General features: G+C 43.8%; 1 protein-coding gene across 1 annotated transcript; it reads left to right on the forward strand.

Annotated features, from left to right (window-relative positions):
• The first annotated feature begins 9,550 nt into the window (after positions 1-9,550).
• On the forward strand, positions 9,551-17,017 carry ccnd1 (cyclin D1). The gene is made up of 5 exons (XM_080429330.1): positions 9,551-9,994; positions 11,565-11,780; positions 13,102-13,261; positions 14,949-15,097; positions 16,369-17,017. The coding sequence occupies exons 1-5, from the start codon at positions 9,797-9,799 to the stop codon at positions 16,528-16,530; spliced, it is 885 nt and encodes a 294-aa protein (XP_080285456.1). The 5' UTR covers positions 9,551-9,796; the 3' UTR covers positions 16,531-17,017.
• The last annotated feature ends 8,234 nt before the right edge of the window (positions 17,018-25,251 follow it).

Here is a 25,251-nt window from a genome sequence, read left to right on the forward strand (position 1 = left end):
ACTGGACCCTATTGAATCCATTGAAGGCCATTGAATTAATGGTTGGACCACATGTGAGCCCACAGCTATAAGGATGTCTGGAAATTCCGTCTACGCAGCAATCCTTCAGAACATCTATGAAGGCATTAATATGCAACTGAAATTAATTTGAATGAATGTAACATTTCCTTGCAAAATTAACGACCACCAATGTGACATATGTAATAATTTGGCTGAACAAATCAATTAATGATGAAACATGTGTGAATGAAATTGACCCATATCTACAGCACATTCATATAATTCACTAGGAATGTGCTGTAAATATTGGAATGCTGCAAGTATGCTCGGCAAATTGAACACCCATTCACTCTTTTTATAACGAAGCATTAGCCTAATGGATCCTTTACACGCATTCCAATAAAGTACACAGTAAAGTCCTGAGTGTAAATTAACACTGAGGATCAAATTGTCAAATAACACTCACTATAAAATAGTGAGATAAAGGAAACTGAGGACTTGACTGTGTGTGGCCCAGCATGCAATGGCTGGAGATTAACCTGAAAGCTATAGTGAGTGACCTTTGTATTACTTTTATAAATCGTCTCTGTCGGGTGGAAACCTCATATGTCCAAAACAGTTATTTTTCAGGATTCAAATTTTAAAAAGGCAAAAGTAGCAGATCTACGAGCTCAAAACGCACCGCTTCAAGCTTGTTGATTGTGGATCTGATACTTTTGATGCTTTTGTGTGATGCTGTAATGTGATCAAGAAAAACACAAAAAGTTAAAATATGGAGATAAGAGGTTTCTATCTACCCGACAGCAACGATAAATAAATAAGATATATAGTTATTGATAGCACAGGCGGTGGAGAATGTTGGCCGCTTGTACTTGTATGAGTGACAAACAAACCCTCTTGAATGTTGAATGTTAGTGTTAGCTTAGTGTTAGCTTGTTAGCTTGTTAGCTTAGTGCTAGCGGCTAGCGGTGGGAAGCAGGCCGCGTTCAGCAGTGGTCACCACTGATCGCCTTGAACCTCTGACCATCATGCTGGCAGGATGGGGCTTGTTCTCACATATCTGTGAAAACAGCAGCCAATAGAATGTGTGTGTGTGTGTGTGTGTGTGTGTGTGTGTGTGTGTGTGTGTGTGTGTGTGTGTGTGTGTGTGTGTGTGTGTGTGTGTGTGTGTGTGTGTGTGTGTGTGGTAGAACATACATGCCCCCCGCCCCCCGAAACTACCCCATTGTGTCTTGGGGTTATTCCCAAACTTTTTAGCTCAAGACCCAATAGAGAAATTAGACGTTTGCCCAGGACCGAAACTAGTGAAATTAGCTGATCTACAAGTTCACAACATGTTGCTGCGAACAGCATTAAATTTTTTTAAAAAGACACTTCAAAGTCAAAAAGATAGACTGAGGGTATGTCTCCCCTTACCACCAATGCGCGCATACGCACGTGCGCACACACACACACACACACACACACACACACACAGCACATAGAACTTCAAGCTCATTTCCTTGAACATTTCATGTATTTGTCATTATTATTTACCCTGATAGTGAGGGAATAATAAAAGGATAAACTTGCTCCGATTGGTCGGCTGTCGTATCGTCCCTAGGGGTTATACAGCAGCTGACCAATCAGCATGGCTAAATTTCCACTGCGCACTGAACTTACGATCTCGCTATTTAAGGAACACTCCAGCCAGCATAACATGCACACGTAAATATACTATACGGACGTATCAGTGGAAACAGGTACTTTTCTCATTTCTTATTATTATATTATTATTCATACAAGCTCTTGTAAATACTTTTCATTGGTTCAATATTTATAAAAACACACACACTTAACCACTTTCAATCTGCCCTCCCTATTGTTAGCATGTCATTACAGGCGAAAAATTTTTTAAATATTAAAAGAGTAGCTAAAATGTTCCTTTCCGTTTTACGTGACAGTGTCATGCAGGTGTCTGTGGTTTCGGCGGAGTGGCAAAATGAAAAGACTGATTGAGATAAACTTCTAAATGTGTGTTTTGTTGTGGCCGTACATTAACACTTAGCACCTCGCTGACACACTGGACAGACTGGGGGGTTGACCAGTAGTGGACATCGGACAATGGGTTTCAATGGGCTGTTAACTGCCTTCTTTTGTTTTGTTAAGTAGGCTACCCAGTAGCAACAGTAGTGAGAGAAACAGACCGAGGTCGGCTGTTCTATACATGATGGTCGCTCATATTATATTGTCACTGTCGGGCAGAAACCTCTTATCTACATACTTTAACTTTTTGTGTTTTTTCGTAAATCAACACCCTACTTGATCATACTACACTACAGTGTCACACAAAAGTATCAAAAGTAGCAGATCTGCAAGCTCGAAACGTGGCGCGAAGCAATGCGTTTTTGAGCTTGTAGATCTGTTGTTTAAGTCACTACATTGCAATGCCATTAAAGTCAGCTGAGTATTTTAGTGCCGATGGCAAACTCAAAACAGGAAATGACGCAACATGCTTACCATACCCATTGATTCTCAAACGTTTTACTTTCAAGGACCCCATAACTCTGAGAGTGTACAAATGGAACCAAATGGACCCGTAAGAGTTACAGACCAAAGGGTCCATTTGAAACCCTTGAGGGTCACAACCCCTGAGGGTGTGTGTATATATGTATATATGTATATATATATATAAATATATATATATATATATATATATATATATATATATATATATATATATATATATATATATATATATACATATACACACGCACGCACGCACACACACACACACACACACACACACACGCACGCACGCACGCACGCACACACACACACACACACACACACACACACACACACACACACACGTGCACGCACGTGCACGCACGCACGCACGCACGCACGCACGCACACATACATACATACATACATACATACATACAGTACAATTGCCGAAGGCTTCAAAATGTGGGCCGACCAGGGGCCAACTATTTGAAAATGTGCTTATTGGTGAGGAATATATCAATCAATCACATTCTTCAGCAACACCAGGAATGTGCCAATAACGCTGCAGCTGAAACCGCCTCCTGTGTGTGTGTGTGTGTGTGTGTGTGTGTGTGTGTGTGTGTGTGTGTGTGTGTGTGTGTGTGCGTGTGCGTGTATGTGTGTGCGTGTGTGTGTGCGTGTGTGTGTGTGTGACTGCTGTAAATAATGTAGAACCAGTTAGTTATTATGCATATCCTACCTGCCCCCCCCCCCCCCGACGAACTGTTTACTGTACATATTCTTGTTTTTGTTTTCAAACTGCTAACATGATGTTTTGCATAGTAGTGGATATTTGTCTGTCATTAATGTTTCGATGAATTGAGTACAAAGGACCCCAATGGAATCCTCTTAGCAGACCTTGTATTTCCTGTGCTTTTTTTGCAAACTGCTAATAAAGTACTCAATCAATCAATCAATGGAACCGTATTTGTAAATGATCCTCAAAATGCCCACATATTACGTCTTGCATTGTACTTGCAATGTTTACACTTTGCGCACAGTAGCGTTGCACAGTGCACTAGAATGTGAGTGGGCTATGGCATATTAGTGTGGTCTGTTGTTGCTGGTTTTTGCTTTATGCTTTACTAGAGCTCGCGGTGCCCTACGGGCGCCCGGTGGGATAAAGATTTCCCAAAAAAAAAGTTGTAAACATTTTTGTTATTAAAAAAACAAAAAAACATGAGGGACCCCCTGCGGGTTCGCGGACCCCCTGGGAGTGTTGGGACCCCCGCGGACCCCCGTGAAACATCGAAGACCCCTTCGGCTGGGTTTTGTTTTTCATGAAGGTGGTTGCTTGTTTCTGGCGCACATCTGGCAACACGGACCGGTCTGCTTGTCTTTTGCCAACGTGGCAACCCAGATGCCGAGTCGTGTGTTGTTGTGGGGAGATTACAGAAGCGGCTGCGTGGTGTTGGTTGTCTTTGGGATGTACATGGCACGTGAAGGAGGGACATATTACCGTGAGTGTGGTGTGATAGAGACATGACTAAAGTGAAAGCAACGGCGTGGGTCGAACAAAAAGGTAAGCAAGAGCGGGGGTTGAAGCGAAGGACGCGCGTCTGTTGTTGTTGTTGTGGCGATGCAGAGATTTCAATGGCCGCCGCTTCATCTTCCTTCGGCTGTGGCCGTCGGCGTTCGGTTGTGCGCACGGTAAACGGTGCGAAAGTGTTTCCCCGTCCGGTGTGGTGGTAATGGGGTGAGTAGAATGAATTATGTTGCGAGGTGGAAAATGTGTAGTGAGCAATGAGAAGTACCCTACGCCCCCCGTAAATTCAGCGCGCACGTTGTGGCTAGTGTAGTGGTGACATGTGATATGTAGTTGTTGTGTTTAGTCCAAATCAATGCTGTGGGTATGGCGTCAGCGGCGAGAGGTCTAAATGAATGGAGTGGGTGTGGCGTCAGTGCGAGAGGTAACAATTCCATTATATAAGTGGTTGCATAGGCCGTCATGTGCCGGTTCTGCACACACGCACACGCACACACACACACACACACACACACACACACACACACACACACACACACACACACACACACACACACACACACACACACATTAATACATACTGTACATACCTATCAAATAAATATAATTAACAAAGCGGCAATTGAATGACCAGATTAATTAAGAAATAAATGAATGTGTGATTGAATTTGACATGTTTGTTGACAATGCAATATATACAATACATACATAGGCTCCACCATCATCAAAAGGATCCATAAAACGCAATAAAGCTGCCAGATTATTTCCATTGCTGTCTTTGAGGATGTATGTGTAAAAAAAAAGATTAGAAAAGTGAATGAATGATTGGATGCTTGTGAATGATAAAGTGCAAATGAGTTCACATGAATGAACACTGATCATTCACACTGAACAACACTGAATCAGAAACATGCATATTCCCATGTGGATAGGTGCATTCCAATGGAAATTACGGCTGCAGTCATAGCATCGAGTAGTTTTGACTTTATTTTGTAGTCTGTCTACATCAGTGGTTTTCAAACTTTTTTTATGCCAAGGACCCCCAAAATGATATTTATTTGGCTGCGGACCCCCATCTCAAATATTTTGTTCCAGGGACCCCCCAGAAGCAAAGATTTGAGTTACAAAAGTTCGCTTAAAAATATATATATTCAAAGGTTTGCACAAATGTTGTGAATTTTTTTCAAAATAGCAGATCTACAAGCTCATAGCACGGCACTCGGTGCCGCGCTATTAGCTTGTAGATCTGCTATTTTTGAATAGCCAAAGTATAAAAGGTTACATTTATTTTGATGCTATATTAACACATTAAGCTGGGGACCCGCTGGAAGCCCCCCAAGGACCCCTGGGGGTCCCCGGACCCCACTTTGAGAACCAATGGTCTACACCTTATTTTTTCCTTCATTCTGCTATCTGGCATACAACCACACTTTCCTTTGGGGATCAATTAAGTTTGATCTCATCTGGGTCCCATGATAACATCTCACCATATACACAATTAACAACTATTAGTCATGGCATCACTGAGAGCAGAGGTGGAATTAAAGTAACCAAGTACATTTAGTCAAGTATCGTACTTAAGTACAATTTTGAGGTACTTTGAGGAAGGAGTATTTCCATTTTTCAATTCTTTATACATCTAATCTACTCTCAGAGGAAAATACAGTACTTTTTCACTACAATTATCTTAAATCCTTAGTTACTAGTTACATTGCAGATTTAGATTATTATTGCAAACATACATTAAACCACCTTGAGCCCTATGTTATACTTTGGCTATTTAAAAATAGTCAATCAACAAGCTTACGTGTCGTGATGAGACACATTGTGAGCTAGATCTGCTATTTTTTGACAGACTCTGATAAATCTTGAAACACAATATGTGAAATGGGATTTCCACATTGGTATTGCTACTTTTATCCAAGTACTTCTCCCACTACTGTCTAAGATCAGGACAGTGGAGGGTCCCATGATAACATCTCATACACTATAAAACACTTAACAACTATTAGTCATGGCATCAGTGAGAGCCCCAGTCTGGGTCTATTTTGTATCCCTGGTGCTCTCACTTCAGAGTCAGTGGGCTTGACTCTGCTGTCCCTTTAAACACTTCCAACTTCCTTCCAGCAGTTACCATAATGCTGCTACTATTTGCCCACAGCAAAAGTCACATGCTCCCAAGTCCCTTTGTTTCCTTCCCCAAACCAGTGCTGTGCACGGGAGAAGTGTGGAGCACAAGAAACAGCTCTCACACTGGACTTGTGCATAATAGCACTTCTAGTGACTTTGGGATATGTACCGTACATAAATGTTTCATATTACTATATTGTGTTCTTGTTTGTGATATTACATAATACATGTTTATCATAACATGTTTTCCAAGTTGTCCATCTTCTATGTTATGCAGTTTAGATATGAATAAAACATTTCACAATGATATGGTGATATTAGCTTGTGTTATCAAACAGTCAAAAAGTACGTATGATTGATCAGCCGATATCCTTTTCTAATCATAATGTGTTGTAGAACAGTGGTTCTCAAACTTTTTCATGCCAGGGACCCCCAAATTGATATATATTTGGCTGCGGACCCCCATCTGAAATTATGTTGTGCCAGGGACTCCCAGAAGCAAAGATTTGTGTTAAAATGTTCGCTTTAAAAGAAATAGATTCAAAGATTTGCACAAATCTTCAATATTTTTTAAAAATAGCAGATCTACAAGCTTATAGCGTGGCACTCGGTGCCGCGCTATAAGCTTGTATATCTGCTATCTTTGAATAGCCAAAGTATAAAATGTTAAAATTATTGTGACGCTATATTAACACATTTAGCTGGGGACCCTCTGGAACCCCCCCAAGGACCCCTGGGGGTCCCCGGACCCCACTTTGAGAACCAATGTTGTAGAAGATTGTTGTAGAAATGTCAGGAGGGAATATAGCCACACGTTACTGATTTGCATGGACGCGGAAACAAGTATAAACTGTAACCTAAGCTTTTATAACCTTAAATAAAACTCAAGTGAAATAACTGTACATGTTGTGCAATAAAGGAATTGCACTCAATTCAGTGATGTGGGCATTATATGATACTAAACATAGACCTGTTGTACTCACATAACCACTGGCTCTCAAAGTAGGGTCTCGGCACCCACATGGGTCCTTTTGGGGGCTTCCAGGGGGTCCCTAGGAAAATGAGGAACAGTTTAAAAACTTGTGCCCTATTCCGGCTAGTCAAAAATAGCTAATCTACAAGCTCACAATGCGTTGCATGAGCGCATCATGGCGCGTTGTGAGCTTGTAGATAAAAACATTTAGACAAATCAAATCTTCTCTTATGCCACAAAATCTTTTCAAATGTAGTGGGTCCGAGGCCAAATACATATCAATTTGGGGTCTTTGACATTAAAATGCTTAAGAACCACTACAGTATGGTACTATTAACAGTAAAATTCAGTGGTGAAATGTGAGGCTGTGATAGCAGGGGCCCTGACAATGAGCAGCAGCCACACGCTCCTACTACAAGCATTACGGTAGCTACTCAATAGCTCAGAGAGGAATTCCAGGAATGTGAAAAGCTCCAATTCATATTGAAACTAGATTAAAATGTGTACAATTTACACACTAAGTGGTGTCGTCTGCTTTTAACTTCACGGGAGAATGGAAGACGGTGTAGTGGGTGTACTTTGAGACGGCATTGAGGCGTTTCCTGCCAAGTTCTGAGGTTTTTCCTCACATTGTTTGATGGGACTGTTAATGGTTTCACTGGTTCTGGTGGCTGTGTGTGTGTGTGTGTGTGTGTGTGTGTGTGTGTGTGTGTGTGTGTGTGTGTGTGTGTGTGTGTGTGTGTGTGTGTGTGTGTGTGTGTGTGTGTGTGTGTGTGTGTGTGTGTGTGTGTGTGTGTGTGTGTGTGATGTCCTCTTGCATGGTTTTGTTACGTATGGGCCCATGCGGACGGGTCAACATGACACAGATCAATTGTACAGATCGTGTTCCGGTAAGGGAGCGCACCACAGCAACAGGACTTTGATAGGGTTATCAATAAACATTGAGAACTTTTTCCAGTGCACTGAACTTTTCCCCACATGAAAAGTTTATGCCGACATCTGCCTAGTAACAGCAATTCCTCCCATTGGTGCAACCCCAGTCTCCTCCCGCTTCTTGTGTGTGTGTGTGTGTGTGTGTGTGTGTGTGTGTGTGTGTGTGTGTGTGTGTGTGTGTGTGTGTGTGTGTGTGTGTGTGTGTGTGTGTGTGTGTGTGTGTGTGTGTGTGTGTGTGTGTGTGTGTGTGTGTGTGTGTGTGTGTGTGTGTGTGTGTGTGTGTGTGTGTGTGTGTGTGTGTGTTGTGTGTGTGTGTGTGTGCGTGTGTCTGCGTGTGTCTGCTGTGTGTGTATGTGTGAGAGAGAAAGACTAACATTAACATTACAAGGTAGTCTACTTTCTCAACAGTTTGTTATTTTCTGAAGTATTTTGTGTTGCAGTATAAACTTATCAAACCCCCACAAATTAAATTCACAACTAGCCTATACACTGTAAACAATCTACACACACACAAGCTGAAATTGAAATGGACAGTAAACAGCAAGTACTTATCGTGTTCTCTTTGTATAAGTTGTGTAGTTTTAATGTTTTGTGGCTATAGGTATTACTGTATATAAAGTGAGTATATATGACATTGTTGTGACTGTGACAGAAGCCCTCCAACACTGACCAGTCCACGAGTTTTTTTTACACTGGAAGTGGAATATTGTGTCATTCGGGGTCGGAATAAACCAGCAGCATTGTGTGAATAAAGAGGCTGGTCTTAATGGTCCATGTGCTCACCTCATGTCCGCATGGGAGGGTGGGGGTGAGGGTGGTGGGGGTCCCTGTGTGCTGCTGGCACAGTACATACTGCCCCCTAGTAGCCGCTTGAGTCCACACACACACACACACACCACCGACACCACCACACACACTCAGTGAGCTCCCCTCCCTCCCCTGGGCAGAGCAGCAGACCACCGGCCCAGAATCCTGATGCAGACGCTGGGCCGGCAGCCAGAATAGCCCCCCCCCCCCACACACACACACACACCAAACTCCTCGGTACCCCCGCCCCTCACCCAGTCACCCACACACACCACCACCCCGACCGTCCGCCACCACGGAATCCAGGGACCTTCCATTACCATACCTATAGGATATAAGGAGAGGGAGGGGGGAGACTTCTCTTTTTTTTCTTTTTTCTTTTTTTTTTAAGGAGAAGCGAGGTGGGGGAGGGGAGGGGGAGGGAGAGAGGGGGTGGGTGGGGGGGCTTCTAGAGTTTATCCTCCTCTCTCTATAGACTCTCCTTCCTAGCGCGCTCCCTCGCAGACTGCCCGTCGCTTTGATCTCCCCCCCGCCGGTCCCCCCTTCCCCCCTCCTCCGCCTACCCCCCCCCTCCGTTAACAACAGCTGACGTCACCGCGCAGCAGAACGCTCGCCCCCGCGTTCCTCTCTCTCTCTCTCTCTCTCTCTCTCTCTCTCTCTCTCTCTCTCTCTCTCTCTCCCTGAGGTTTAGTGTGTGCGGGCTGTGCGGGTCGTCGCTCAGAGGACTGTAGGACACCGGAGGAGACACAACCAACCAACAGCATCCAGACACTATAACACAATAATACCTCTCCTCTCTAAAAGACAAACTTTTACCCCAAGATCAGCCACCTCCTCCTCCTCCTCCTCCTCATCAGAGAAAAGGACTAGAGAGAAGAAGAAGAAGAATATCGTTAATAATAATAAAACATAATAATAATAATAATAATAATAATACTATGGAACACCAGCTGCTGTGTTGCGAGGTGGATACGATCCGGAGGGCTTACCAGGACGTCAACCTCCTCAATGACCGGGTTCTGCACACTCTGCTGCGGGCAGAGGAGAGCTACCTGCCCGCTCCCAACTACTTCAAGTGCGTCCAGAAAGAGATCGTTCCCAAGATGAGGAAAATAGTTGCGACGTGGATGCTGGAGGTTTGTTCTATTAGGCTACATTAAAAAATATATATATATATATTTCTTGTTCCCCTTTTCCCCCTGATTGCGGAGCTGCTGCTTTTTTTGTTGTTGTGATCTGGTTGAATGTGGAGACTTTGTTGCACTTCGGACCTTAAGATCAGATCAGATGTGTTGGAAGAACTAATAAAAAGTCTGGCTTTTGACTGATCGTGGTTAATATCTTTATAATTGCACTAGTGTCACTAGCATGCATGTTACATAAACGTTCCGAAAACTATGTCCTCATGTGTGTGTGTGTGCTGTGCTGGGTGGTCCCTATAACCCAGACATATGACTTATTAGTTACAATTTATACCACGATCACGATGCTTTTTGTCACTCGTCAATCAATCCCTGCGTTTCTCGGGAATCTCGTGGAAATGTAATTATACGTGGAGAAAAGAAAAAAATATTCCAAATTAACAGGCAATGTACACGTATGCAGTCCTGGCCCGTGCCAGTATTACGCAGCCATCTTTGTTGTCTATGATCAAGCATTTTTAATATCATTAAAAATCCCTAATAATGCCAGAAATGACAATAACCCAGTGCACTGACCGACAACCGTGTCTATATCATAAGCTGATCGTATGATCGCACCTGTGGCGTGATCTGCGTGTACGAACTTGTAAAGTTTTGTTTTGGTTTATGGCGAATCGTACATGTCTTCGGGCTTGATCGTGAAAAAACGCACTTTTCCTCCGAAAACGTCGTGATCAGAGCCATTTAAACAGTCGGGTTTGATAGATCACCCTTTTGTCGACATTTACATGTGCTTTTGGATGGATTTCTTGCATTCCTTGTATTTTTTATTAATTTCTGAAAGTGTGCCGTCGCCGACCCCGGAGCAGAAATGTCGCATGGGTCCACGTTGGAAGCACCACTTCTCGGAAATTAAATTGTTTAAATGTCTTAATGTTCCCCGATTCGACACATTTCGGTCGCACCCGATAAAGCATGCGACGAGGTACATTTACATGTCAATTATGTGCGCCGGGGCAATTTTTAAATATTTCTAATTATTTTTTGAAAAGATGACGAAGTTGAAAATCGAGAGTGAAACTTGCAGTTGACGCCACCTTTGTGTGTCAGACAGAACTGACTGGAAACTAAGAAAATCCCCACAACTGTTATGATAAAGTGCGTTATTATAGAATAACCTGTCGACTTTAACATTATGGATGCCTGTGAATTAGGCTGCATCACCGGATTATGCAGTTATACCATGCGTCATCACATTATACATTATTCCAAAGAAGGATTGCAATGCACTTTAAATGTTTCTCGTCTCTTTGCATTGCACTATTTCGTTTACTCTCAGCCCCATTAAAGCCTTAAATGTCTCTATTGATCACATAACAGTCGTGCACGCTGCACTCTGTAAAACACAGTGTTCATTTGACTCGTGAGTGTCAAAAGGACCCTTACAGAGTCATTTGACCCCATTTTTTGGTCAAACTCTTGCATTTGACAGGAAGCAATGCCATGCATGCTTGTTATTCCTGTCTAATTGCTCCTGTTCTATGCTCGCTCCCTTCAACAACAGGTCTGCGAGGAACAGAAATGCGAGGAGGAGGTTTTTCCGTTGGCTATGAACTACTTGGACAGGTTTTTATCGGTGGAGCCCACGAGGAAAACGAGGCTCCAGCTGCTGGGAGCGACGTGTATGTTCCTGGCCTCCAAGATGAAGGAGACCGTCCCCCTAACGGCGGAGAAACTCTGCATCTACACAGACAACTCGGTCCGGCCAGGGGAGCTCTTGGTAAATTGAGATGCCTAATAACTCTCTCTCTCTCTCTCTCTCTCTCTCTCTCTCTCTCTCTCTCTCTCTCTCTCTCTCTCTCTCTCTCTCTCTCTCTCTGTCTGTCTGTCTGTCTGTCTGTCTGTCTGTCTGTCTGTCTGTCTGTCTGTCTGTCTGTCTCTCTCTCTGTCTCTCTATGTCTCTCTCTCTTCCTAAACATGGATGTTGCATAACACACAGGGCCCACATGGGGCAGACATGCACTCCCAGGGGTCGTTATGGTCAAGAAAATAACACAACGTTGTTGGCAATATAGGTATACTTCATCATGTCACATCGTTGACGATGATAATTGTAAAACTAATATATATATTGGAAAAAAAAAAAAAAAAAGTCCTTGTCATAATTGATGTGCAGCCATTTAGGAAGTTGTAAAAGTAGAGTCTGAGATAGCAAAGCAGCAGCAGCAGCAGCAAGTCTCTGAATGGCTGCCTGTTAACTTTCCCATGGTGACTGACTGGCTGGGCTGGGGAGGAAGGCCTCTCTCGTTTCATGAATGGTCTCTGTGAGCCGCCCTGTGTGACTGCTCTCCAGGAATCACCCGGGCTTGTAGCGACCCCCAGTGGCCGCCAAAACACATAGCAGAGATAGCGTGCGTGCGTGTGTGTGCGTCAGTGCGTGTGCGTGTGTGCGAGAGAGGGAGAGAGAGAGAGAGGGGGGGGGGGGGGGGGGGCGGGGGAGGAGAGATGTGATGGAGTTGTGTGTGCTGCATGTTCCATTGTGTATTAGATCGGTGTTTCTCAACCTGTGGGTCAGGACCCCCACATGATTTTTTTTTTGGGGGGGGGGTCCCTACAGATGACAGTAAAGTGACAATTTAAGGTATTTTAATACAAAAAAAGAATTGAAGAGAAAAAAATAAATGAAATGAAAAAAGACCATTACTGCATCAAAAGTGATCAACAAACTATACTATAAAAACTGGTCAAACATTGTGTCCAAATTGTCAAATAATGTAAGGAAGGCAAATGCGAGGTGTTGACATCTTGCAGATCGGCTATTTTCACAACATTTATCTGTGGAACCGAGTCAAACTAAAAGTAACACCGCCTCAACTCCTACAATTCCAAGTGCTTGTCAGGGTGGGGGGGGGGTCTCCAGTTCAAATATGATTGTTTGGGGGGGGGTCACGGCCTGAACATTTTGAGAACCACTGTATTAGAGTGTGAGACATGGGATTGTGTGTGTGTGTGTGTGCGTCCTACCTCTGTGTCATGCGTCCCTTGCTGCCACCAACCACATGTCTTGACATCTGCTTGTGTCCTCCTCCCTCCTCGTTTAGCAAATGGAGCTGCTAGTTCTCAACAAGCTGAAGTGGGACCTGGCGTCGGTCACGCCCCACGACTTCATCGAGCACTTCCTGTCGAAGTTGAACATCCACTCGAGCACCAAGCAGATCCTTAGGAAGCACGCCCAGACGTTTGTGGCCCTCTGCGCTACAGGTACGAGACGCTAAAGGCCCACAAAGTCACTGCTGTTTTTTTAACATGTTATATAAGCCCCGTTTATTTACACCGTCGTATGGTGGTGTCATACCACGTAGAATAAATTAAGCCGCAGGGGTCTTCAACAGGGGGTCCGGGACCCCTAGGGGGTCCTCAGCGTTACTACAGGGGGTCCGCCAAATCTTTGTGTGATATGATTTTTCTTTTTACCGTAACCACTTGAAACCTAGCATCCCTTTTCTGAGGAGGACTTTAGACAAAATAGCCAATCTACAAGCTCACAACGCCTCGCGCTGCGAGGCGTTGTGGGCTTGTAGATCGGCTATTTTTGGCAAAGAGGTATAGGTGTCGAGGGAAAAAAGAGCAGCAAAAGTTGATCTGAAACACAATTTTATACAATATAGAGGGGGTCCCCGCTTCATCTCTCTCTCAGCTAGGGGGTCCTTGGCCTGAAAACGTTGAAGACCCCTGAATTAAGGCATTCAAGTTGCACGAAATGTATTTACATGTTGAGGGTTAGCATGTCTGCTTTTCCTCTGTGGATGAAAAACAGCAAAATGCAAACAGTAAGAAAAACAGCAACTGTAAACAAGCATAATAATAATTATAATAATTGGAATTGGTACATAGATTCAGATACATATGGTACCAAGCTGCTACCATATGAGATTAAAAATGCCTCTTTTTTCATATAAAAGAAAAATAGTTTTTTCTTTTATATCAAGCTCAGTGGTCACTGAGCTTGATAACTTGGTCTCAAACATTAATGCCTATTTGTGATATTTCAGAATAGTTAGTGTTGCTCGTGCTTCTGCAGTAAACTTTAAACGAGTCACAGAGGTATGTGACATTTGTGGGAGAGCGCTGATTGGTCACGTTTTCCTTTGATGTGTGAGAGATGGAGTTTTTTTTTATGACAGGATTATTCATTGGTCGCGGGGTGTGTTTATGCGGTGAAAATGGTTGTTTTTGCTGCGCAGCAATCGGTTCGTCTCAGCAGCATGAACGTCTCTTAACTTATAGCCACTTAAACCCCTGTAGTCTTAGAGAACTAGACTTGAGTTACAACTTGACCGCTTTATTCTGTCTACACCGAATGTCTTTGCCAATAATAGCCGATCTACAAGCTCACAATGCGGTAGATCTGCTATTCTTGGCGAATGGGATGCCGGAGTCCCCCAGGGCTCTGTACTAGGCCGCCTCTCTGTGAGCTTTTAGATCAGCTATTTTGTCCCGTGAAGGACTACTCAGGAAACTGTCTTAAGGGGGGCGCTCTCGCGTTGCCTTATGATTCCCCCTGAACTATCCTTTAATGTCAGTCAATCGGGACCAGGTGACATTGTGTCACAACATCCCGAGCTTGATGGTGTTAACAGTTCCCTTTATCCTGTTCTTGTTATTCACTAGAATCGCTTAAATTTCATTGGCTTTTTGAGTTTATTTTTCATATCTATGCGTCAGTTTCTGTCGTGGATTGTTTTTTTGGATCCCCAGAACTATGTCACTTAACCCCTTAAGCCCTGTAGATCCAACATTTTTGGAAACTGCGACTATCTTGCCATATATACCAACATGCCTACTGTCTAGGGACGACAGGTTGAAAGCAGTTGATTCCTTTTCACACACCTCCTCTTATAAAACGTTCTGTGTTGGTTTTAACAAGCCCTCTGGATGTGTGTTACAGATGTGAACTTCATCGCCAGCCCTCCGTCCATGGTGGCAGCGGGCAGCGTGGTGGCAGCGGTACAGGGTCTGTACCTGAAGAGCCAGGATGCCTCGCTCTCCTCCCAGAACCTCACCAACTTCCTGTCACAGGTCATACGCAGCGACCCGGTACGTCAGAGAGAGAGAGAGACTGTCACACACGCACACACACGCGCGCACGGGGGCACACACACACACACACACACACACACACACACACACACGGGCACACACACACACACGCACGCGCGCACACACACACACACACACACACACACACACACACACACACACACGCACACGCACACGCACACACGCAAACGCAAACGGGCACATACACACACAGGCACACACACACACATAAACCGAAAAATAACCGATGTACAAGCTCACAACATGATGCGTTGTTGTGAGCTTTTAGACGTGCCACGACAAAGTATATTAGAGCTTAAGTAAGGAACGCGAATCCACATCCATGTATTTATGGGCACGTCTACTTGTTTTCCTGGAGCGCTCAGCCTGTTGTTGGTTGACCAGGGTTCATGTCACAAACCTCGGACCTTGCACTTTGTTAGCCGCTCTGGATAAGACTGTCTGCTAAATGCCTAAATTGCAAAATAGAGACAAACACACACACACACGCACGCACGCACGCACACACACACACGTCCCTATTTTGGGCTTGTCACTATGGGAGAGAGAGAGTTTCAGAAATGTTCAAACTGTTCCAAAGAATTTCATATCATTTCTTAAGAAGATTTCTTATTTTCACTATTCTTCATACACTAAATGTATAGGCCATACGTGTTAACCACATGAACCCTAGCATCCCTATTACTGGGCATTTCATAATGGGCAAACATTCGGCGAAATTAGCCAATCTACAAGCTCACACCACGTCGTAACACAACGTGTTGTGAGCTTGTAAAGTCAGCTATTTTTGCCAGAGAGATTTGGTGTAGAGGAGAGAAAAAAGGAGAAGACCCAAGTACTCACAGTACAATACATGACAGAGCATTGAGATATTGAGCAAAGGGAAAAGATGACAACATCCAAACCATAAAATACCACACAGAAACATAGAGAGTCACACTGGATCATGTTCCCATGGATTATTATTGTTTTACTACCACATTAGTCTTGCATAGCCAGACGATCAGAGCTCTCTCTTTAACCACTTAAACCGTATATATTTAGTTTATCCTCTAGTATTTCTCTCTACATCTTGTATTTTGATGTAAAAAAAGACGTTTGTACTTTCACTAAAATAAAACGTTGAGTGAACAGAGTAGCCATTTATATATTGTGGTATTGGTACTTTTGATTAAAAACAAATAAAAAAGTACAGAATGAGACAGTAGCCGTGTTCTGACCATGTGACCTCCTCCTCCTCCAATCAGGACTGTCTGCGGTCGTGTCAGGAGCAGATCGAGTCGCTGCTGGAGTCCAGCCTCCGCCAGGCGCAGCAGCAGCATCACGCCATCTCCACGGAAACCAAGCGCGTGGAGGAGGACGTGGACCTGTCGTGCACGCCCACCGACGTCAGAGACATCAACATCTGATTGGCCGCCCCCCGCGGCGGCGATGTTACATTTGCGATCACCTCCACACTTGCAGACCTCACCTGTATGGCCAGTCGGAGAGAGAGAGAGAGAGAGAGAGAGAGGCCTTCTGGGTAAAGAGACGGTGGGAGGAGCCTGGGAGAACGTCTTCCCCCCTATGAATATGGATGCCCCGCCTATTTTGTAACCCGGCCATGTCCTCATTGGCCGATGGCCCGCATCTGCCTGCCCACTGCGCCCTGACTGACACCTCAACACACCTGCCTGCTTTAGGTCGCCGCGAGACGGGACCCATAAGCAGTCTCTGCTCTTTCAAGACAATACCACGGAACCCTCCCTCCCACCACCACCCCTACACACACACACACACACACACACACACACACACACACACGCACACACACACGCACACACACACACACACACACACACACACACACACACACACACACACACACACACACACCCCGCCTGCCCCGGCCGGGGCGGAAAATAAAGAAAGAAAAAAAGATGGTGGCATCACGTCTAAGCCCCATAAACATAGACATTGTTTTCTTATATATGCCCTGATATATTAAACTTAGGATTTTTAAATTACCAGACTTTGCTCTCGCCTACTAAACCATCTCAAGAGTAGGACTGTGTAGTCTGTTTTTAGCTTTTATTTCTCTTCTTTCTATTTTATTTTATTTTTAATCTGACAACTTATTAAAGAGAAGAGGCTTATTGTTTGTTTATGTTAGTATCCAGTATGCCTAATTTATGCTCTGAAAATACTAGATCTACAAACTCACGCAACGCGCGGTAGAGCTTATAGACCTGCTATTTTCGGCGGAGTGTGAAAGGCGCCTAAGCCTCCTTGTGTGTCTTGTTGTGCCGACACTCATGTATCCCTGCTTGCTTGTGTGTTCGTTTAGTCACTTTATTATGTTATCACGTTAGAACTCGTACAGAATTATTCCTGCCTCTTCTCTTTAAAGCTGGGCTGGGCTTCACAAGGCGACAGTGTGTCGTGTATTATCGTGACGTCGCGCTCTGTTGCCGTTTTGAAGGTGACTGTGGGTCGCTGGTGTCAGGTTTGGACGACTTGAAACCGCTCATAGCTACACAAAAATGAGTACTGCCCACAAACCTTATATAGTCCAGTTTGTGTATGATTATTACTCATTCAGCTAGCTATGACTTAATAAGCTTAAAATCCATCATGTATACACACACATTCCTGGCGGAGCAGCCCACAGTTCTTTTTTTCTTTCTTCCTTTGTTTGATGTAGTTATATATATCTTACCTTCTAATACCATTCCAATTTTGTTTTCTAAAAAAAAAAAAAAGCACTTTTAGTCAGCTTTGCTGGCTCATGTAAAAAAAAGAAAAGAAAATCACATTGAGTTGGTAAGGCAACAAAAAATGGAATGGGGGGATCGAGCGGGTATCTTAGCTACGGTGGGACTGCTTTGAAGAGGAGAACGGATGCCTGCAAAAAAAAAAGAAACAAAGGTTCACGCTCCGATTGTACGTGATCCATGTTAAAGGGACACGCTAGTGTGGTTCTGACAGGATCCACTCTGGAAACCTCACCCCACTCTAATGAACATGAGGGTTTACCTCCCAGGAGGGCTGGGAAATATATAGATATCATATGAGACTAGATATCGTTTGGGATATTGGATTATCGTCATGTTGTGTTATGACCTAAGTGTTGTCTTTTTCCTGGTTGTAATCACGCAAAAGCCTTAGCAGATCGAACAGATCTACAAGCTCACGACGCGGTGCAAGCTTGTGGATTGGCTTGTAGATCGGTTATTTTTGACAATATTTGTAAAAAAGAAAAAAGTACATTGTCCCAACACGATATTATCGTCACAACACGATATTATCGTCACAATATCGTTATCGAGGTATTAGGTCAAAAATATTTGTTTTTGACCATATCGCCCCGGCCCTACCTCCGAGGCCTCCAGAATCAGTACAGTATCTCCCCACCGCTGTTAAGACCCCGCCCATGTGTTTTTGGGGAAGGGAATTGGGGGGGGGGGGCTATGGGAGTGTTTAGACTACGGAGATGATTTTGCACAAACCTAAAGACATGGGCTGTGTTTTGCGGCTTGCCTAAGAAAAGTAGAGAGCGAAGACGGCAAGAATGAGAGACGGAGGAGAGAGACAGAGGAGGTATTAAAGACGTTGAAAGTGACAAAGAGAGGCAAAAAAACATTTAATGGCTCGACAGCGTTTCTTAATGCTGTGGAGCTCAATTAGGTCTCTGATTGTATACTAAAGGACACAGAGTAGGAGAGAAACACTCCTTGTTATTCCGCTGCTATGGAAACGAAATCCCAGCTACGTGTAAAAACAAACATAAAGAAAAACTAATGACAAAAAAAGAAACAATGCTTTTCTCCTATTGTGTTGCTGCTACATTTTTTTGTTTTTTTATACATATAAATGTCAATATACTGCTATGCTAGTTTGAATTTTCTCATAGAAAATTATGTTATTGACATCCTTGCTTGTTGTTTTTATGTAGATTTTTATGTGATCAGTTGTGTATAATTACTTAATATTGATTTTCTGTGCTATTCCAAAAAAGAAAAAAAGAGGAAAATTGTAGATAAAAAAGGTTTTGATCCACAATACCTCATATGACAGTCAAGATTTATCTCTAATTTTTAGTCTGTTTTTTTTTTGTTTTGTTAGTTATTATTCTATTTGTACGTGTTGGTTCAGTGCATACTAGCTCTGTTGAAACTGCTTGTTTGATGGAAGCCAACCAGACGCGGCTGTGGTTTGATACTGGTGCCATAACAAAAAAAGTGGGATATGTACAACTCTTGTTGAGTGTTATGCCTGATTTATACTCGATCGCACGCCGCGGTGCATACCGGAAGCGGCCGATTCACAAGCTCGCGGCGTGTCGCGGTGCGACGCGCCGTGAGCTTGTAAATAGGCTACTTCCGACGCCCGAACACTGGCGCGCAAGTAAGTAAAATCAAGCTTTTAAGCTGTCTCCGTGAAAGAGACTTGATCCCTTCCTAGGCCCATAGAGGCCTTCCCTCCCCCTTTTCTATTTATAAAAATGGTTTTCTTTTTTTTTTTTCTCTTTTTTTTTTTTGCTCCAGTTTTCAAACCGTCAACGAGTGGATATGTTGTTTGTATGTAAATAGACAGATAGGTGTCATGCTTGGTATTAAAGCCATAGACCTTACAAATCATTCCACAGTTGACTCTGCTTCATGCCAGTTGTCGTGTCTGCAACCGGGAGGCACAGTGTGTATTCATATTTGTGTTGACTGCACAATAAAAAAAACGAATTGAAGCAATCTTGAAAACCCTGCTGTCTGCATGTTGTCCATACACTTTTAACACTTTTATTGCAACTCACCCATAAATAATGTCAAACACATTAGCCAATTTTATTTCATGTTCCTGTTTTCCATACACCCAGTAATGCTCCCCGTCATTAAAAAAAGACCCAAAAAACTAAAAGACACATGCAAAAAAGTACACATTCAACCAATTCAAATCAAGAAGTTCATCTATCTTTGTGCATATAGTTATGTAAAGACATACCTAAATCAGTGGTTCTCAAAGTGGGGTCCGGGGACCCCCGTGCCCAGGGGTCCTTGGAGGGGGTTCCAGGGGGTCCCCATGCATTTGTTAATATCACTCCACAATCATTTTAACCACTTTATCCATTTATATGTTGGCTATTCAAAAACAGCAGATTTACAAGCTCCCGGCTCGTCACTTTGTGCTGCACTACAAGCTTGTACATCTGCTATTTTTGAAAATATTCATGTTTTTGATGTTTAAAAAAATCTTGAATAATTTAGATTTCTTTTAAATATTCTAAATCTCTTCTGGGGGTCTCTGGCACGAAACCTTTTCAGATGGGGGTCCGCAGCCAAATACATATCAATTTGGGGGTCCTTGACACGAAAGAGTTTGAGAACCACAGACCTAGATACATGTTTAGGGGTGTACCTGCATTGCCAAGCATAATAAATAAATAATAATAATTTAGTCATCATATAATCACTAGGAACAGAGAGCAGCCAATCTCCGGCGCACAGGGAGCAATTAGGAGTTATGAGTCTTGCTCAGAGACACACATCGACACATTGCTGGCCTGGCCTGGAATCGAATCTGCGACAACCAGGGCCTCTGGCTGCCCAGGCGGGCTCACTACCCACTCGGCTATGGCACCCAGGCTGGCCTCGCTGAACATGCTCTCCTCCCCATGTGCACACAGAGGAAAAAAGGTTTTCCTTTTTCATAAATAACATCCATCACACCTTTATGATCTACCGTGATGCTACTCCGTGAGTAGATAGGCTATTTTTGCTATTTTGGTTGTTTTCGCAAGTGATTTGGCAATAGGTGTGCCGCACTGCCGCAGCCATGAGGCTATGTATGGCTGTTTGGCGGACCTTGGCATGGAACAGTTTGGGAATATCTGGATCAGGGAACTCTGGTGTCGGGAGTGAAACTGTAGCAGAGTGGCTCAGCGCCTCTGCCTGAAGACATGCTATCTCCCCTGGCCGAGAGGGAGATACTGTAGGTATGTCTTTAAAGTCCACACCAATGATTCGCAACACAACTCCTTGCAACTTCAAGTAGTTGCAATTCCTTGCAACCATTATCCCCAAATGACACCGGTGTGTGGACCGGCCTTATATAATTGCAAGGACATGAAATCCCCTCTGGCCGAGGTGGGATTCCCTCTTAGGCGTGTGAATAAGATGTTTGGTTTTAGTGTCCTTTTCCACGCCGTGAGACCCAGGTTTGAATCTCAGGTGTTACAAAATCAGCAGCCACCCAGGGTGTTGGGATGTAGGACTTCGTCCAGCAGAGTACCGAGCCCAGAAGCAGTTATGGACGTTTTTTTCCCCCCTTCAGGCAGTCTCTCAAGGAGCAGTGGAAATGCTGGCCCATGCCACTGGCCTGGGGGTGGAATACAGTGGCCTGGGGGTGGAACACAGTGGTGCAAATGTTGCTGCATTCTGAGGTTCCACGTTTAATGCTCGAGCCACGTCGGCCGTCCTTGTTAACACGAAAGCAACAGCCTCTGGCCACCCGGTGATCCTGTCCTTTCATTGTTTGTTTCTTAGATTTGTTTTTCTTGACCACACATGTTAAGAATGTGATTTAGACAGATGCTAGGCTCATTGTTTGCATGATATAACCTATAGGTTCAATGTACAGAAAGTTATTTATTAGATAACATGTTGTTTAGACAGATGCTAGGTTCATTGTTTACCTACCTAGTGTCCTAGGTTTTAGAGGCACTACAGTGTTCTCTCTGCATTCTATTTATGTGAGGATTTACCTTATTTATTGTACTCTGAGCGTCGCCTAAATACCTAGATTATAAATTGTACTTGTAATTCATATTGAGTATGTGCTTGAAGCCATGGGAGAAGGGATGAGATCCAACCAGGTCCGCGTTGACATCGAATTCGTTGACATCGAAATCGATCGATCGAAATGCCACCTCAAACTATGGTAGCACCACTTTGATGTGGCGGTGAACCTTCACATGCTGGCACTCTATACATGAGCAGTCCAGTCTCTGACATCCTTCTTCAGTCCGTAAGGACCACAAGAACCTCACAACCACCAGCTCCTTGAGGCGGCAGTAGCTTGGTGGGTAGAGAGGCCATCTGGTAACCAGAAGGTCGCCGGTTCACCCCCACACGAGCTGCCCAGTTTATTATGTGTCGAAGTGTTCCTGAGCAAGACACGTTAACCCATAACTGCTCCCCCTGAGTGCTCATCATGACCGTCTGAGCAGCCATCCGCTGGGTGAAGCCGAAACGTAATTTCCCTGTGGGATCTGGTCTCTGGTTGCCGTCTCTGGTTCACGGGTATGAGTGACCAGTAGAATATCACTCGGCATCAGCAGCTGTAGGCCCAGGACGACTTTCCAGTAGGTCTGGAGCTCATAGTCAAGAGACTTTGATCTGCAGCAAATAGCAGATATACAAGCAGATTTACAAGCAGATATACAAGCTCATAGCGCGGCACCGAGTGCCGTGCTATGAGCTTGTAGATCTGCTATTTTTGAAAAATCTTGAACATTTGTGCAAATCTTTGAATATACATATATTTTAAAGCGAACATTTTTAACTCAAATCTTTGCTTCTGGGGGTCCCTGGAACAACATACTTTGAGGTGGGTGTCCGCGGCCAAATACATATAAATTTGGGGGCCCTTGACATGAAAAAGTTTGAGAACCACTGATTTTAGCAACAAAAGTGTCTTAAAAAAACTGTTTTGAAGACATTTGTAGAATCCCCAGAAGCAAAGATTTGAGTTAAACATGTTCACTTTAAAATAAATGTATATTCAAAGATTTGCACACATTTTCACGATTTTTCAAAAATAGCTCATAGCGCGGCACCGAGTACCGCGCTATGAGCTTGTAGATCTGCTATTTTTGAGTAGCCCAAATAAATCTTAAGAATGACACACAGCTGCGTTACCGGTCTAAATGGGTGAAAATGGCCTCCAAGGGATAACCAGACACAGGTGAACACAATTGACAATCAACACAGGGATAGGCTAGGGGGAATAACGGGACACAGGTGGAGAAAACTAATAATCACCGGGAGGTGAGACAAGACAGGTCACAGTAGTGGTGGGAAAAAAACGTTCATTTCAGTGAACGAACGATTTCGTTCACGTTCACGGCAATGATTCGTTCAAATGATTCGTTCACATTCTCGTTCAGTAGCGCTATTTTCTAGTGATCAAAATTTACTTGAGTAAAAGTACAAAAGTATTGGCATCAAAATATTCTTACCAAAAAAAAAAGTACCAAAAGTAAAAGTACTAACATATTTGAAAATAGCCGATCTATAAGCTCACAACGCACCATGATGCGACGCGTTGTGAGCTTGTAGATCTGCTATTTTCAAGTAGCCTAGGTATAAAATAGGGCTAAAGTGTTTAATGTATGTTTTATAATGTGTGTTAAACACCATCGCGGGAGCGTTTTCTTTACGTCGCGCGTGAACGTAACAGTTTCAGAAAGTGAACGAGCTTGTTCACGTTCACGGCAAATGAACTAGTTCTTTTGAACGAATCGATCATGAACGACACATCACTAGGTCACAGTAACCATAGACATATAAAGGTAGACGCCTCCTCCGGCTCTGAAGCGTCTGTATCTCGGGCGCGCTTCCACTTCCGCAGGGCAAGCGGGAAACTTCCACGTGACATGCGTCACAGAAGGGGACGTTCGGTAGTCCAATCGGAGGCAGGTGGGGGCGGGACAACTAGATTCTGACAAGTCCTGGAAAAGACGCGCCGTGATTGGCCAGTAGTCAACGCGCTGTGATTGGCCAGTAGTCACTTTGAGCATGGCAGCGTGCCCCCTCTCATATGGCGGCCACGATACAGGTCGCTCCAACGACCTGCAGCGGCCAATAAGGTATCTAGGTTTCTATATCTATGAGAGTAACTACGGCAGACAGGAAACACAAAGAACATTATAGAAAATAACATGAATACAGCCAATAGGAACACAGTAGGGGCTTTAGCTATTACAGCCAGTCCCATGAGACCGCCCACCAAGTTTCGAGCCTGTAGCATGCTGGGAACTGGAGTTATGGCTGTTTAAAGCCCAGCCAATAGGAACATAGATGGGGCGGGTCTTCAACCCCTCAAGGTCTCCGGACCGCACTTTGATAACCACTGCGACAGATGAACACAATAGACAATCTACACGCTCACAAGGTGTCACAGAGCAACAGCATTTCCGTGTACGGCGTGTGTCATTAGCTAATCAAGAACCGCAGCTAGCCATAGTGCAATGACTTGTGAAATTGCTCTGTATATAAGCAGACAGGCAATACAATAGGTACCGTTTGTACGAACGAATGGCTATAGCGCAAAAAGTCAAATGCTATTTCTGTGAGGGGCCCGAGATATTGAGGCACAACGTGTGTGATTTTGGTGTTGGTGGTACGATCAAAAACATGGTTTATAGAGCGAGTTAAAAAAGTGTTTTAGTTAATACGTTGTTTGCAAAAATGGTGCATGATTGAGTGACACTTCTTTAGCCCAGTGGTTGTCAAACTTGTGGTCCGTTCCACTTTCCGGAGGAGCAAGCCGGTAATTCAAACTATGACCCTTTTAAAAAACAAATACAGGTTATTCTTTCATCTTATGGCTCAAATGAATAGTTACTGCCATCGTATTCAAATGCTAAATCCTCATATACTGTATATGTTCGAGCTCAGGGGAATAAATCAGGAAATAGTGGTAAATGCTATCATTGAGAAGTAATTTGTATTACTATACTTGTGAAGACATAAAACTCACAACCCTGACTTCCCGAAACAAAACATGAAACAACCATTTATCTTGTGAGGACCAGGAACATTGTCCTCACATTGTACAATCTACTATACTTGCAGGGACATTTGGCCCTCACAAGTATAGTGATACAAGAACACGCCCATACGCCCATACACACACACACACACACACACACACACACACACACACACACACACACACACACACACACACACACACACACACACACACACACACACACACACACACACACACACACACACACACACACACACACACACACGACAACCACGCACAGATATTCGTCCAGTCATTTTGTTAATGAGCAACAGCTCATACTTGTCATGTCATGCTTCATAAACGCTGTACTGAAACGCATCATGTATCATTATTATCAT

Source organism: Gymnoscopelus braueri, assembly GCF_963280865.1.
Source record: "Gymnoscopelus braueri genome assembly, chromosome: 1".
In the NCBI taxonomy this organism is placed as follows: Eukaryota; Metazoa; Chordata; class Actinopteri; order Myctophiformes; family Myctophidae; genus Gymnoscopelus; species Gymnoscopelus braueri.